We start from the raw sequence: 15,000 nt of genomic DNA on the forward strand, positions 1-15,000 counted from the left end.
CGAAGTAAAGTGAGAAAATAAGAGAATGAAAAAAATAATTAGCCGTATAGAATCTTCTTCCTTCTTTCACTTTTTCCGTTTAAAATAAACTAACTGAAGGTATTTACTTCATGAGCTAATTCAAGCTTATTCGGCCACGAAAGAACCACCTGTTGAGTTTAACTATCGATAAATCAAGAGATGTATTTCTATTTTCAAAAGAGGAGTAACATAAGTAATCTATCATTATCGAGATTCGTCTATCTCATGTCAAAAAGGTTTTTAAGATGCTTCCATTTTGTACTAAGTGATGTTAAAAAGAGCAGGCAGGAAAACTTCGAGATGTCGATAGGAATTTATGCGAGTTCGAGGCTTATTGGAAGTTTGCCAGACTAACTTGGTATTGTTAACACTCGAGCTTTCAACGTTTCGACGCGAAGCCGTCGATATGCTCGAGTACATTGAACGCACGAGGCATGAACTTGATAATCTTAAAATATTGAGAAGATAAAGAAAAAAAAAAAAATTATTCTTTTTTATATACAGGTCAAAGTCCTGAACGAGGTGTTAGGCTAGCCGAATATGGTAGTGCTCAGCCTACTTCCGATGGTGCTAGCGAATGCGGCAGTGAGACCTCCTCGGAATGTCCGGAAGAATTGTACAATCTTACGAAACTTGCGGAAGTAAGCCTTGCTGCAGCAGCCGGTACCTTAATTCATCCTAACAATTTGATCTATCAACGATCAAGTTCACCGAGATGTACCGATCCTACGGAAAAATGTAGCAGAACAGTTGTGCCCAGAACGAAGGATCATCATCATCATCACCATCATCATCATCTTCACCAACAGCAACGTCTTCAGGAACGGCGAAATACCTATGAGGAAGAACAAAGTTTGGAAAGGACGAGATTCTTCTTCGAGAGTATCGAAAATGAACGAGAGATGCTTGGGATTAAAAGACTATCGCCTTCACATCATCGTCATCATCACAGAAATCATCATCATCATCAGACAAATCATCCCCGGGAAGAAACTCCCTTCGTGACGGAAAACAAAATTGAACCACCTCCAAAGGCAACTAATGTCAGCGAACCACCAAATCCTACCGCTCAACAAGCTCGTAGAACTATTCAGAGTAATTTAGAAAATGCAAAAAGCGAGGATAACGAGGATCACGAATGTCCCGACTGTGGAAAAAAATATTCTACGTCCTCCAATCTAGCCAGACATAGGCAAACACATAGATCGCTCGGTGATAAGAAGGCCAGGAGGTGTCCACATTGTGACAAGGTTTATGTAAGCATGCCTGCCTTCAGTATGCACGTTAGGACTCATAATCAGGGCTGCAAGTGTCACTATTGTGGCAAGTGCTTTTCCAGGCCATGGTTGCTTCAAGGACATATACGCACGCACACAGGTAAGCAACAATACGACATGGTCAATGAAATGACTCAAATTAAACATAATTGAGAAACGAACTAAATCTTTTTTCTCTCTTCTTTTTTTTTTCGATTATAGGTGAGAAACCGTTCAAGTGTACGATTTGTAACAAAGCTTTCGCCGACAAGTCGAATCTCCGTGCACATATCCAAACACATTCGAACACAAAACCGCACGTGTGTGCTCGATGTGGCAAGGCATTTGCTTTAAAGTCTTATCTTTATAAACATGAAGAATCGTCCTGTATGCGAGCGCATCATCGCTCCTCCATGGAGAAGAACGAATCGAGCGAACGAAAGACAACGTCTAACTCATCGATAACATCCGGTAGAACGAACGAACCTGTTTCAACGGCTTTGGATGCTTTGAATGACTTGCAGACTACGACAACGACGGCAATGGCCACGACGAGTACAACGACAACGTCTTCCTGTATGACAGCTTCACCAACCAGCGTGATCGTTCCACGTTTAGGTCTTCAACATGATCAAACCTGTCCACCATCAGCATTTTCAGCTATCATCAAACACACTGGTGCTACCGAGAATGTTACTCCACCACCAGCTAAGCGTCCTTTCAAAGAACTTGATGGGAAGTCGCAAGAGATTAAAACCACTGAGATCGTTTCCAGCATGGTCATTAGAACCTCGGTGATATCACCCAATCCAGAACACTTGGGTCGATTCAATGAAGCTAAAAAACCTTCTAATACCTTTGATTATTCTGAGTCAACGAGAACTTCGGCTTTCTCGAGACCCACAACGATGACACTCAATTTGGCGATCGCGTGAAACAACGAAAAAAAATTTCGATCTTATCGACTAGTTTCTTTTTATTAGTCTCCTATTTTATTTCCTTTTGTTTTTATAGAACGAAATTGTGTAATCGAGGTGAGATCAATTTTACTTTGTTTCGATGCCAAAGGTGTGTCGATTTCCGACACGTGATGACGAAGTGCCGAATTTAAATAATGATCAACGTGCATTACGTGAACGGGTATTGTCTAAAGTATCTTCCTAATTAGGGACCATGTAGAAAATAGTTGTAATTAATATTAACGTTCTAAGACATCATACGCATTATATCTTTAAATGACGTTTCCAGAGTTCTTTTGATTGATCGTATCTTAAGGACATCTTTTTTTTTATTTTATTATATTTCATTATCAACGGCTGAATGATCGTCCAAATTTCTACGCTATTTGACAAATTTTCCAAAACAAGAGACGTCATTTTTTTATTACAAATCTTAATTGAATTACAGTGACATTGATATAATTATTTTATAATTAGATTCAACAATAGAATCTCTTTTCGTGCTCTTCAAGGCAGCTAAGAAAGGTGCCTCGCGGATTGTATATAATCATACGAGCGTACCTAGTTACACGAAGAACATTAACGAAATCATAGTGATATTAGATCTGTACAGTAGAATTTACGAATTGTTTTTAATTAAGGTAGTACGATTGATTTTAATATTTCATAAATTTGAGTAAAAAATTTCTCGGTTTAGATTTAGTCCAACTAAAATAATTAATTTAAGAAATATTCTCTTTGTCAAATTCGTATAAGAAATCGTGAAAGTAATCGTAAAATGTTTAAATGGATTTAAGACAATACTAATTATCGTAAAATTACTTATATCTCTAATGTATTCTATCTGTGATTGAACAAATTTTAATGATAAATCTTATATGTTGTATGTAGGTTACAGTATATATGATAATTAAGAATTTTTCTTCATTTGTGTTTTATCCTTTACCGACTGTCGGTAAGGATCAGAGTGTGAACTAGTCGAGTCCGTTTTGCTACAACGAGCGCGTAACCCTTCGCATCGAAGCGACTCGTTATGTTATTCTTGCGAGTCTTGTTCATTCTCTGTTCTAAAAATTAACTTTCCATCGAACGATGATATATTGAAAAATATAAATGAACATTATCGCAGCTCGATAAAGTAGGAATTGCCACGAGTGAGGTGGTTACCACGAGAACTCGAGTGGCAACGGTTATTAATATACGAAAGGATATAATATTATTAATATTTACTCAAAAACAAAATTATTGTAAGATAGTTTTATATCTCGTTAGATCAGTAAAAGGATCAATGATATTATGTAATATCCTAATTACTGATCAAATTCGAGTATTTACATCTTTTCTTTCTCTTTCTTTCTTTCTTTTAACATTACCGTAGTAATCATTTTACTCGAACATTGTAAATAGCATTCCCAATTTTGTCGTATTTAGAAATTAGATGAACATGATGCATAGTCATATTATTAAAGACAGTTTGATACGCTGTTTATTGTAAATAATTGTATGTGCCATTTGTAGTATCGGAGTGCCTTATGTGAATATTTTACTCACTTTTTGTACGAATTGTGAAACTATTTGTCCATCGCAACAAGAAATATATATATATATATATAAATATATACATATATATCTATTATCGTGTACATATTTTTTGTATTTTCCTTTTCTTCAATAATTAATATGAAATCATTGAACAAGATGTAAATTCCCATTAAGAGAAGTAGTCTATGTCAGTTATTCGTTTTGTTTTTATTCATTGGTCCCATTATCGGATTGATGAACCGTACGATCGTTAGTGATGCCTCGAACTATAATAAACAGAGAGTTGCTGTATTTAGTAAATGAATTGAAGTCAATAATTAGGACATACGAAGAAGAAATCATTTCGATCGATAACGATGACGATGACGACCATGTCAACGTCTTCTTTGCATCTCTTATTCAGTCATGCAAAGAGATCGATTCATGTCAATGAAAATTAATGTGATCGATACAGTTAAATTTTCTCTATAAGAATTATATATTTTATCTAGTAATCAGATGTTATATATAAATAGAAAAGAAAATTAATATAAAAATAATTGCATAGATAAAAAACAAATCTTTCGTTTATATAACATATATATATATTTATATATATATATATATATATATATATATATATATATATATATATTTAGTTATTAATGCAAAATTCTAATTAATTTCATAGATAAAAAACACGATGGTCTTATTTTCCATTTGTATAATTATTATTATATATATATATATATATTAAAGACAACAAGTTTGAATTATGAAAATACAAGATCTCAATTGTGTGAATACACATTTCGTAGTATCAATATTTATCGGACTTCACGAAAGTATATCTTGGTTGTTGCCGGCAAAGACACATATTCACATCATAAGTTTAGGTAACAAGATCCGCATGAAGTCGAGCGAGAGTAGAGATAACGCAACACTCACAATATGTCTTCTTCTTAGAATTCTTTCTATCAGTTCGCAAGAAAAAAAAAATGACAACGTTATTTAAATGATGTCGACCGATAATAAGTAATAAATCTTTTTCTAACATCGTTTAAAATGTTCATTTGAAAATTTTCTTTTATTTTATTTCGTCGAATTTTTGCAATAACTCTTTAAATCGATGTTCCACCGTGAAATGTGCGAGTATGAGTGAACCGGTAAAGAGGAAGTGGAAGAAGAATAAGAAGAAGAGAAGGAGTGAACAGAGTGGGAGTTGACGACTCGGCAGCAACGAAGATCAACGTAGAAATTAATAGTAGAAACGTCCCGAAGAGGCACAAGCCATGCGGCCAATCCTCTTTATCCTGATCTGCTTCATAAATACGGCATTTTCGTATTATTCTGTAAGTTCGTTATTATTAAAAAAATTTTTATTATCTTGTCTTTCGTATTTCCTTTAAAAAAAAAAATCTCTAGACAATTATTTTAAAAAGGATTTTAAAAGCACGTTCTGCAAAACTGCAATTATCCGTAAAATGTGCGAAAGTGAAATTATTCGTATGATAAGTTTTATCAGATTTCAACTTGTTGAGAGTGCATTAATTTACGTTATATTTTTGCATAAATTTTCTGCGTAGTTATGAAGACTATTCTCTTTTTCCATTAGAATTTAGATAGACGTGCAGAAAATCATTTCAGATAATTTCTAAACATGTTTTTTGTTCGAACGAATGTCTTTTGTTGTCTTTCTATCGAAAAAGATAATGAAAAAAGAAATTATGAATAAATAATAATTAATTGTTATTTAATTATTATAATTAATAATTATTTTATTCTAATTGATAAACGTATATCGTGATTGTTAAATTGTTTATTAATTTAATATAATCATATTGTCGAATTAGAACAGGTTAGTAGCACGGATCATATTCTGATTCATGTGACTAGAAGATGTTTCTAAAAGAGATTTGAAGATCAGAGTTCACGAGATAAACGGAACCGATATGAAATTACTTGGCCTGCTCCCGATTTGTCTATCCTGCCTTTTTTTAGCTCTACTTTCTTCCTCCAATAAAAAATTATTGTTAGAAACATACGATATGATATCGTGAAAGCTCGAGTTTAAGAGAAAATCAAAGTCTCGAAATCTTGACTAACTTGAATATAGTATACGAATTTGATGAAATCGACGTTAAATCCAATATTTTATTTTATTTACAGAAGAAAACTCGTTTTGATCGTTCGATTAATGACAAGTTAGATGAATCAATCAACAAAGAATGGGCTTTCACTGATGATCAAACGGTAAATTGACAATTCAATCTCTCTCTCTATTTACCGTACTAGGTATCCATAATGATAGACTATTAATGATCATTCTTTCATCGTTAACAGTTTTTCATCGCTTATAAAGATAGAAAAGAAAATGCTTGTTATCTTGAGAGGTTGAAAGAGGATCACGTAAAACATTATCAAGATGTTCGAATAAGATATCGCGAAAAACAAAATTCAAAAGTCCTTTATGTTCCAAATGAGACATTAACGAAGCTCGAGGTAAAAGTCTATTTAAATATGTAATCAAATTTTTAGAATAATTTTCATGATCTCGATCATATTTCTTTCAAATTAGGCATGGCGTGAAGCAGGAGGTCGAATCGTAGATTTTTGTCGAGGCCGTAATATTTATCTCCTTCAAGAAACTAAACCAATTGTAGGAAATGATTTGGATCCGTTCTTAAACGAGATTCCAATTGATGAAAATGATATCTCGTCGAAAAGAGTTGCTGATGTTGTATTGATACCGCTTCTCAGTCGAGCTAAGAGAGAAATTCAATTAGAGAATCGAAAAAAATTGAACGAAGAATTCGAGAAAATTCGAATACGTCGTCAAACGTCACAGTTTCGTGGAAGGTTCCGAGGACAAACTCAATCGCAATATTTAAATCTTGGTAACGATGGGCAAACAGAAGGCAAAGCCGAAGCGGAAGCAACACAGCAGTCATCTCGAGCAGTTGTTGGTATGTATCGACAATTTCTATTATATCTTGATATTCTAGGATATCTTATCATTTATTGAATTTAAATATTTTAGCTGGTAATCATGGTATGGGCCAAGCACAAAGTATGTCTTCAAGTGGAAATGGTTGTGAAGACTGTCCAGGATATCAACCTGATTATGCTCTTCACGTAGACCAAATTCCAGGTAAATTACAGATTCAAGGATTGCCTAAGGAAGGACAATATATTACTGGACCAGGTACTGGTGGAACTCCAGGAAGAATGATAGCGGTAGATTATCCTGGAAGTATGGTACCTGGCACTAGACCAACAGAAGGGGCTGAGCATTATCCTAAAACTATAGTTCCTGGATCTACGGTACCAAAAAGTACTGTCCCTGATTGGCAAACTTATCCTGGAGGAATTCAACCAGGAACTGGAACATATCCCACTGGACCAATTGGACCGGGAAGTGTAACACCAGGACAATATCCTGGTGTTGTACCAAGTGGAGCTTATCCAGGTGCATATGTGCCAGGAGGTGTTCCAACTTACCCTGGAAGCATCATACCAGGAACAACAGGAGGTGGTGGGCCTGGTGGTACTGTTCCGGGAACTGGTGTAATGTATCCTGGCGGTGTTCCACCTGGAACTGTGCAAACTGGAGGTGATGTGGTATATCCTGGTGGCACCATAACAGGAACAGAAGCAATAGAAGGAGCTGGAGTATATCCTGGAGGTACTGCACCCGGAACTGTTCCAACTGGAGGTGGTATAGTATATCCTGGTGGTACCATAACAAGAACTACTGGAGCTGGAATATATCCTGGAGGTGCTGCACCGGGAAGTGTGCCAACTGGAGGTGGTGTAGCATATCCAGGTGGACCCGTAACAGGAACTACTGGAGTTAAAATATATCCTGGAGGTATTGCACCGGGGACTGTGCTAACTAGAGGTGATGTAGCATATCCTAGTGGCACCATAACAAGGACTACTGGAGCTGGAGTATATCCTGGAGGTACTGCACCGGGAAGTGTGCCAACTGGAGGTGGTGTAGCATATCCAGGTGGACCTGTAACAGGAACTATAACAGGAGAAGCTGGAATGTATCCTGGAAGTACTGCACCGGGAACTGTGTCAACTGGAGGTGATGTAGCATATCCTGGTGGCACAGTAACAGGAACTACAGCAACAGGAGGAGCTGGAGTATATCCTGGAGGTATTGTACCGGGAACTGTGCCAATTAGAGGTGGTGTAGCATATCCAGTTGGACCCGTAACAGGAACTACTGGAGTTGGAGTGTATCCTGGAGGTACTGCACGGGGAACTGTACCAACTGGAGGTAGTACTTATCCTAGTGGTGATATTCGAGGAACTATAACAACAGATGGTGGAACTTACTCAGAACCTGTAAGAGGTACTATAATACCTGGACGTGTTCCATCAGAAGTATTACGTCGACCTGGAGAACGTTACCCAGCAGGTATCGTATATAAACTGTGACGATAGAAATGTAGCTTTATGACGTTAGAAATATAGTTTTATGGACAATTACTTTTTTCAGAAACTTCAATTCCAGGAGTTTCTTATCCGACTAGTACTGGGACAGGTGGAACGGTAACATATCCTGGTGGAGTTCCACTTGGAGTAGACACAACGAGTGTTAGTGGTCAAGGAGTTCCTACTGTGGGTGGTAGTGGAATGTATCCTGTTGGAATTCCTGGTACTGTTGTTACGGGAGGTCCTACTTATCCTGGTAGAGTTGTCACAACGGATGGAAGAGGAGTTTCTGGTGCAGGAATTATTCCTAATATTGTTACATCTGCTAAAACAGACGTCGGCACTTCTATATCTTATCCTGGAATACCGGGAATTAGTACTCCACAAGGAGGAGTAGCACAACCAGGTATGACTAGATTTATAACTCCAGGAACCGTATATCCAGGAGCACCTTTACCAGGAAGCGGAGCTACTGGAGTGACTACTACAGGTGGAGGTTATCCAGGTTCTAGTGTATTTTTGCCAGGAGGTGTTGGAACTTATCCTGGAAGTGTCATATCAGGAACAGGACCTACAGGAACAGGAGGTGTACAATATCCTCCTTCCGGAATACTACCTTCTGGTCAAATTACAAATATTCCTAGTATCCCTCAATATCCTACTATTAATCAATACTATCCAGGTGGAATCGGCGGTCAAACAATTCCAGGTCAATATCCAGGAAGCGTCGGTACCGTAGAGGCGTCACAATATTATCAAAAACCTAAAGATATTTCGCTTACGAGTGCAGAAGATGATGGTGCAGATACCCAAGCAGCTAGTTCCGTAAAACAAGTTGATTCTGGTACAGAAGCAAGTGCATCCGCCCAAGGTAAATACGGACAGGGTACTGCACAATCTCAAGTGTCTGGAATTTACAGTGGTTCTGCATCATTTTCGGCGCAAGCTGGTACCCGTGATATTAATAGAAGTGCTCAAGCTGAAATAAGTGGCGGTAAAGATGGTGCTGTAAGTAATGCAGAAGGTGTTGCTGGTCGTGGAAAGAGTCAAGCTCAGGTTCAATTAAATTCTGATTCTGGTGATACTTCGACGGGAGCTCAAAGTAGCGGTTGGAATCATGGAACTACCTCTCAGGTGCAAGCCAGTTCTAAAGGTGGAATGGCTGATGCACAAGCAAATGGTGAAGGTAGCACTTCTAGCCAGGCACAGATTGGTTTTCAGCCATATTTAAAAAATGATAATAAAGTTGAAAAACATTCGCTTCCCTTCCGTGGTGGAGGTGCGGCGTCTGCTCAAAGTGGAGCTCATAGAGGTCAATCTCAATCTCAGTTACAGGGATCATTTCAATATGGTATCACTTATACCGGTGCTGCACAGGCTGGCTCAGGATCTGGCGCAGCAGCTTCTAGAAAGCCATTTAACTTCAATCTTACTAATTCTGAAATTTATAGGTCATATAAACCAAGTAATATACCATCGTTATCTAAAAACGACGCCACAGAAGTAACAACTGTCTCGAGTGATGCCGATTTTAGTCGTATTCAGGCGCAACGGCATGGTTTACAGACTAGCTCAAGTTCTCGACAAACGGTTGTTAGTGGTATATCAAAAGAAAAAGCAGAAGCTTCAATGAATAGGAAAGAACAATCTATAGACAACAAACATGCAGCTGAACCAGTTTATGGGGAGGAAGAATACGAAGATCAGTATGAAGACGAAGATTATGATTCGCCCGTTAGACAAAATCCTCCACCCAACTTAGAAACTTTTTCTTCTAATAAAAAACTAGAAGATCAACATCAATCGCAAATGATACAGATCGGCAATGCTAATCGATATGATGTTCGAGTTACTCAGGACTCAAATACTGCACAAGAAGGTGACAGATTACAACCAGGTCAATCCTTACCAGGTTATACCATTCCACCTGGTTTTCGTGGAAGAGTATTATCAATTGCCGGTGATGATACAGTTGCTAAAGGCGATGGGAAAGCTCAATCGCAAACTGTTGCATTAATTCCAGCGCAACCAAATAATACTCTTGAAAACAAATCGCTTGTTTCGGAAACACGATCGCTTCGTAACAATTATTCTCGCTTTACAGGAACTCCTATTTCTAAAAATAATGGTGACCACCTCAACGCTCCTACTCGATCGTCATCTAATAGTTTTCTTACACGTGATTTAGATAAATCGATTAGACCTAGTTACTATACTGTAACAAATAGTGTCGCTGGTAAAATAGATGATAACAAAAGCTCTCAAAAAAAATACGAACATCGATATTATACTAAAAGTTCCACGTGCGGATATTTTACATTTTCTTGCAATATCGTATACGGTTCTAATGGTAGAACAAAAATTTGCAAACCTAAAGTACCAACATATCCCGATGGTACACCAATGAAGTGTTAATTAATCACACTGTGTGTATTATATTATTATTATTATTATTATTATTATTATTATTATATATATATATATATATATATATATATATATATATATATAAACATATTGTATTATTTTATAATATTCACTAGTAAAATTTTTATTGTCCATTTAGTTAATATACGTAATCTCTTTCATAGATTGCTTTCTGCCATAAAAATATGTATAATTGAAGAAAACAAATATATCGTTTTTTAAATATGTAACTATTATATAAACATCATAATTTCATAGGAGAGATTATTATTATTAGAATTATTATAATTATTATAATTATATTTCTAAATGAGCAATATTTCTCTTTGAAAATATTTTAATGCATGTTATCGTATTACTGCCCAACTGTTATTCATAGATTTACTAATAAAGTACATTCGGAATAAAAGAAGAGTATTATTCGTTTTTATTCATTCAATCATAAGCTAATTTTTATGAGTCAATAATTTAAAAATACTTTTACTCTGACTATTTCTAAAAATGTTTGTTCTCTAGTTACAATTAGTATAACATATCTCATAACTGTAATACTAAAATCACGGGCACATAGGTAAATGCATTATTGCTTTATCATATTCTACTTACATTTTCAACATTGACATAAGGATTTGAACCATACGAATCAGGTATCATGACTTGTACATTTCGTAAGTCTTTTAAAAAATTGCATGTGTTATTACTTTTTCTTATAATATATACAGTGTGTACATACATACAAAAAATTATAAAAAATATAAACTTTAAAAAATCTAAATCTTCATTAAATAAAGATGTACAAATTAAAATGAAGAAATATATAAAAAGTAAAGATTATTTACAATAAAAATTGAAATTTCATACATATGAAATAAAAAAACTGAAAATAATTAAACATATAAATAAATCTTATAAGTGCATAGTGTTTTAAAAATACATTTACAGGAATAAGACAAAATACCTATTTTGCTGATTACTATGTATACACATTTACAAAGTCGCTAATGAAAGAATGTTGTCAGTGGAGTGTTAAGATTATAGGAATATAAGAAATATAAATTATTTTTACCTCCTAACGATTTGTTTACTCCATCTATTTTCTTATCTAAACGAAATATGAATATGTTTACCATAGCAATTATGTATTAGGCTTGATTTGCTTCATAATCTAAAACAATAAATGTCTCAAAAAATAATTTCATATTAGCTTATTCTTAAATTATAGACAAATTAAAGCATACCATCAGATAATTCCTCATCATCTTGTAATTTATTATCTAATGATTCCACAGATCTGTTCACTCCACTTGTTTCAGAACTAATAATGAAGCAGAATATGATTAATTTAGAAAATATAATTATATTATATAGAAAATTAAAATTTACCTGTTTTTAAAATGTTCTAATTGTACATTTGCTGACTGTAGTTGCTCTAAAAGATCTTCATTAACCCGCTGTAATTTACGTACACTATTGGTTGTAGCATCTAGTTCATCTTGAGCTAAAGATAATTCTTTTTTAAGTTCATCTACTCTTCCTCTCACTCTTTTAACCTCTCCTTCGTATTGCTCCAGTCTTCGTATCGCGTGTGATAATTCTGTTGTTTTTTCACCCAAGAGTTTCTTCAATTTTGTTTGAGAATGTTTTATATCTGACAATTCCTGATAAAAAAATTAAAGTATGTAAAACAATTAATCCTTTACAAAACATAAATAAATTTCTATAAAATATAAACCTTGTTTCTATCTAAAAGCTCTTGCTGTAACAGCTTTCCATCTGTATCTATAGTGGAAAGAGGACGAGATCGTCGTGATTCTAATCTTTCTTGTAAGTCATGCAATTCAATACGTAATTGCTTATTTTCTCTCTCTAATGAAATTTTTTCAGTCTCCAAACGTTCACGTTTACCCCATTCTGCCGCATTTTCAGCTTGTAATTTTCCTAATTCTGTCCATAATTCAGATAATCTACGATCCATTCCTTCTTTACTTAAAGTTTCAACAACCAAATCATTGTGTGCAGTACTAAGTTCATCTTGATATCGTTCTTTTAACTCCAAGAGCTCTCTCATAGCATCAGCTCTACTTTCTTGAAGTTCAACACACTGTTCTTGTAACTGTGTAACTTCCGCTCTCAATTTCTCTATACCTCTGTGCAATGAATTCTTTTCTCTATAAATACAACATTAGCATTAAGAAAAAGTAATGTTCTAGATAAAAGATATTAATTATATAAAGACTTACTCTCTTTCAGCAGAAATAGTTTTGGTAGCTTCATCCAATCTAAGTTGTAACATAGAAAGTTTCTGTGCTAATATTTCTTCATTGTACATTTCTATAGAAGATTGCCGTTTCTCTGCTTTACTTTCTATTGAAGATTCTGCAACTAATTGTGCAATATCTCTGTCTAACGTACTCAAGGAACCTTCTTTGTATAATTCTACTGCATGTTTTGGAACTGCACCTTGAAGTACATATTCTTCAATGTCTCTATCTGGTAAAGCAGTATGATTACCAACATTAACGTTTGATTCTTCAAATGACCGTTGGCATGATAATGCTTCTTTCTGACTTCCTTTTTCTTGTTGTTCTACATTATTGTAAAAATCTAATAATTCGTCAATTCCAAGCGTACTTCTCAATTGTGAATCCGATTCCAGCACCGAGAATATTTGTTGATTGAACTGTCCTGCATGTTTCAAAAGTAACATATGTATTTTCTCCATTTCATTTTTCAACTGTTCATTCTTCATTTCTAATTCTTGAGATTCATGTTTATATGTATTAGCATCTTTCATAGCAATTTCTAATTTTGCTCTGAGTGCTTTGGCCTCTTCCCTTGCCATGTTCCTTTCGTTTCTAACTTTGCTCCACTTTTCACGCCAATTAGCAGTACAATCTGACCACCACCTCATAGTTTTTTCCATTTGAGCAGCTCGTGCCCTAGCTTCCTCCAATTCTCTCTGCCGTAAGGCCTAAGATTAACAAGATGAATAAAAAAATATTTCTAATATAAAATAATTCCCATCCTTTATATTAATAATCCAATAAATTATAATAATTATTAAAGAAGATAAAAAAAACAAATAAAAATAATAGTTAACAAATATGTAATATTACCTCTTTAGTTTCCCATTCACTATCCATATAACGTGACGAAGAAGATACATTAACATCATGTTCTCTCATGTATCGTCGAGATGACGTTCCACTGGCTGTCGACTGTGCCATGACTCCAAAATCTAACCTATATTACCTTTCTAATAAAATTACAATTGAATTCTAGGAAACAATGCAAATCAATAATATTTGTGAATAGATATCACACGTTATTTATACAATCTCTTTATTATATTTTTCTCTTCATCGTATAAAAGAGATTTCCTATATGATATATCAGTATAAAAGCAATCAGTTTACGTATGTTTTATCTTTTCGCATGCACTTGCATGCAGGTGCACACACGTTACATTCATATGTATTTATCGAATTTAATATAATTAAGATAATATTTGTTTGTCTTCAATCAAGTAGGTATATTGAATATCTATAAACGATATATTACAAATATACAGAAAAAATCACTACTATGGAAAACTAAAGATTTCAATCGCACATCCGCAAATTCATAGGTTCGCTAGTGTCGTTATTTTCCGTACTCTCCTTTTTGATTAAACTTTCTCTGAAATTCTTTTAAACACTTACAATAAAATATCATTTCTATATCTTATACAAACATACAACATTGTCTTGGCTTGATAAGGTAGTGATAAATTAAAAAAAAAATAATAATAACTACAATGGCAGTAAACATGTTTATCTGCCATCTATGCAAATACTATCAAACTATATGAATTTACTCGAGTGGTTTGTTATTAGCACGTGGCAATATATTGTGCTGCCATCTCTTGGGGGGATAAAAGTTCGAATTTTATTTCCTTTTTAATATACATTATTCATTTTAAAAACAGATTATATTATATTAAAAAGTAAACCTCGGCGTTAATTTTCTTTATAAATTTAGTAACTAATAGAACGATAACGATAAAAATCATAACATTTTCTTATAAGATAAATTACATATACATGATAAAATGTGAAAGTATGGAACAATTTTGATCGAAAAAAATGTTCAAAATTATTGAAATATTTTCATAATTATTGAATGTTTGTAAGAAGAAACTGTTCTCTAGTTTAATAATAGTAATGAAGGAGCTCAAGCTTTCGTCCCCTGAATTTCTTCTCCCATCCTTTCTATTCTTCATTCTTGGAAGAAATAAAAGCAGAGTTGTAAGAGTCGGATGATTAATATCCAGCCGACAGTTTGTGAAGCGGGCAGCCAATAAACGGGATAAAAATACTCGTGAAAAATAG

The 15,000-nt window shown here is 34.5% G+C and overlaps 3 protein-coding genes across 3 annotated transcripts in view; 2 read left to right on the forward strand and 1 right to left on the reverse strand.

The window, feature by feature from the left end:
* The window catches only part of LOC124946571 (zinc finger protein 267-like), a 4,232-nt gene extending 1,740 nt beyond the window's left edge, over nucleotides 1-2,492 (forward strand). The window contains exons 2-3 of the mRNA XM_047487406.1: nucleotides 526-1,398; nucleotides 1,500-2,492. Of these exons, the coding sequence (XP_047343362.1) occupies nucleotides 526-1,398; nucleotides 1,500-2,212 (1,586 nt within the window). The 3' untranslated portion in view covers nucleotides 2,213-2,492. The remainder of the gene's footprint in view (nucleotides 1-525; nucleotides 1,399-1,499) is intronic.
* Nucleotides 2,493-4,547: 2,055 nt separating this feature from the next.
* LOC124946569 lies at nucleotides 4,548-10,641 on the forward strand. The gene is made up of 6 exons (XM_047487393.1): nucleotides 4,548-5,109; nucleotides 5,927-6,010; nucleotides 6,101-6,259; nucleotides 6,336-6,723; nucleotides 6,798-8,186; nucleotides 8,268-10,641. The coding sequence occupies exons 1-6, from the start codon at nucleotides 5,050-5,052 to the stop codon at nucleotides 10,616-10,618; spliced, it is 4,431 nt and encodes a 1,476-aa protein (XP_047343349.1). The 5' UTR covers nucleotides 4,548-5,049; the 3' UTR covers nucleotides 10,619-10,641.
* An 818-nt stretch (nucleotides 10,642-11,459) lies between these two features.
* On the reverse strand, nucleotides 11,460-14,400 carry LOC124946514 (coiled-coil domain-containing protein 102A). Its single transcript, XM_047487276.1, has 6 exons — nucleotides 13,747-14,400; nucleotides 12,871-13,601; nucleotides 12,363-12,798; nucleotides 12,014-12,288; nucleotides 11,869-11,945; nucleotides 11,460-11,795 (listed from the first exon to the last, which is right to left on the reverse strand). Exons 1-6 carry the CDS (start codon nucleotides 13,855-13,857, stop codon nucleotides 11,773-11,775), a joined length of 1,653 nt encoding a protein of 550 aa, XP_047343232.1. The 5' UTR covers nucleotides 13,858-14,400; the 3' UTR covers nucleotides 11,460-11,772.
* Between the last annotated feature and the right edge of the window lie 600 nt (nucleotides 14,401-15,000).

This window comes from Vespa velutina, chromosome 2 (assembly GCF_912470025.1).
Source record: "Vespa velutina chromosome 2, iVesVel2.1, whole genome shotgun sequence".
Lineage (NCBI taxonomy): Eukaryota > Metazoa > Arthropoda > Insecta > Hymenoptera > Vespidae > Vespa > Vespa velutina.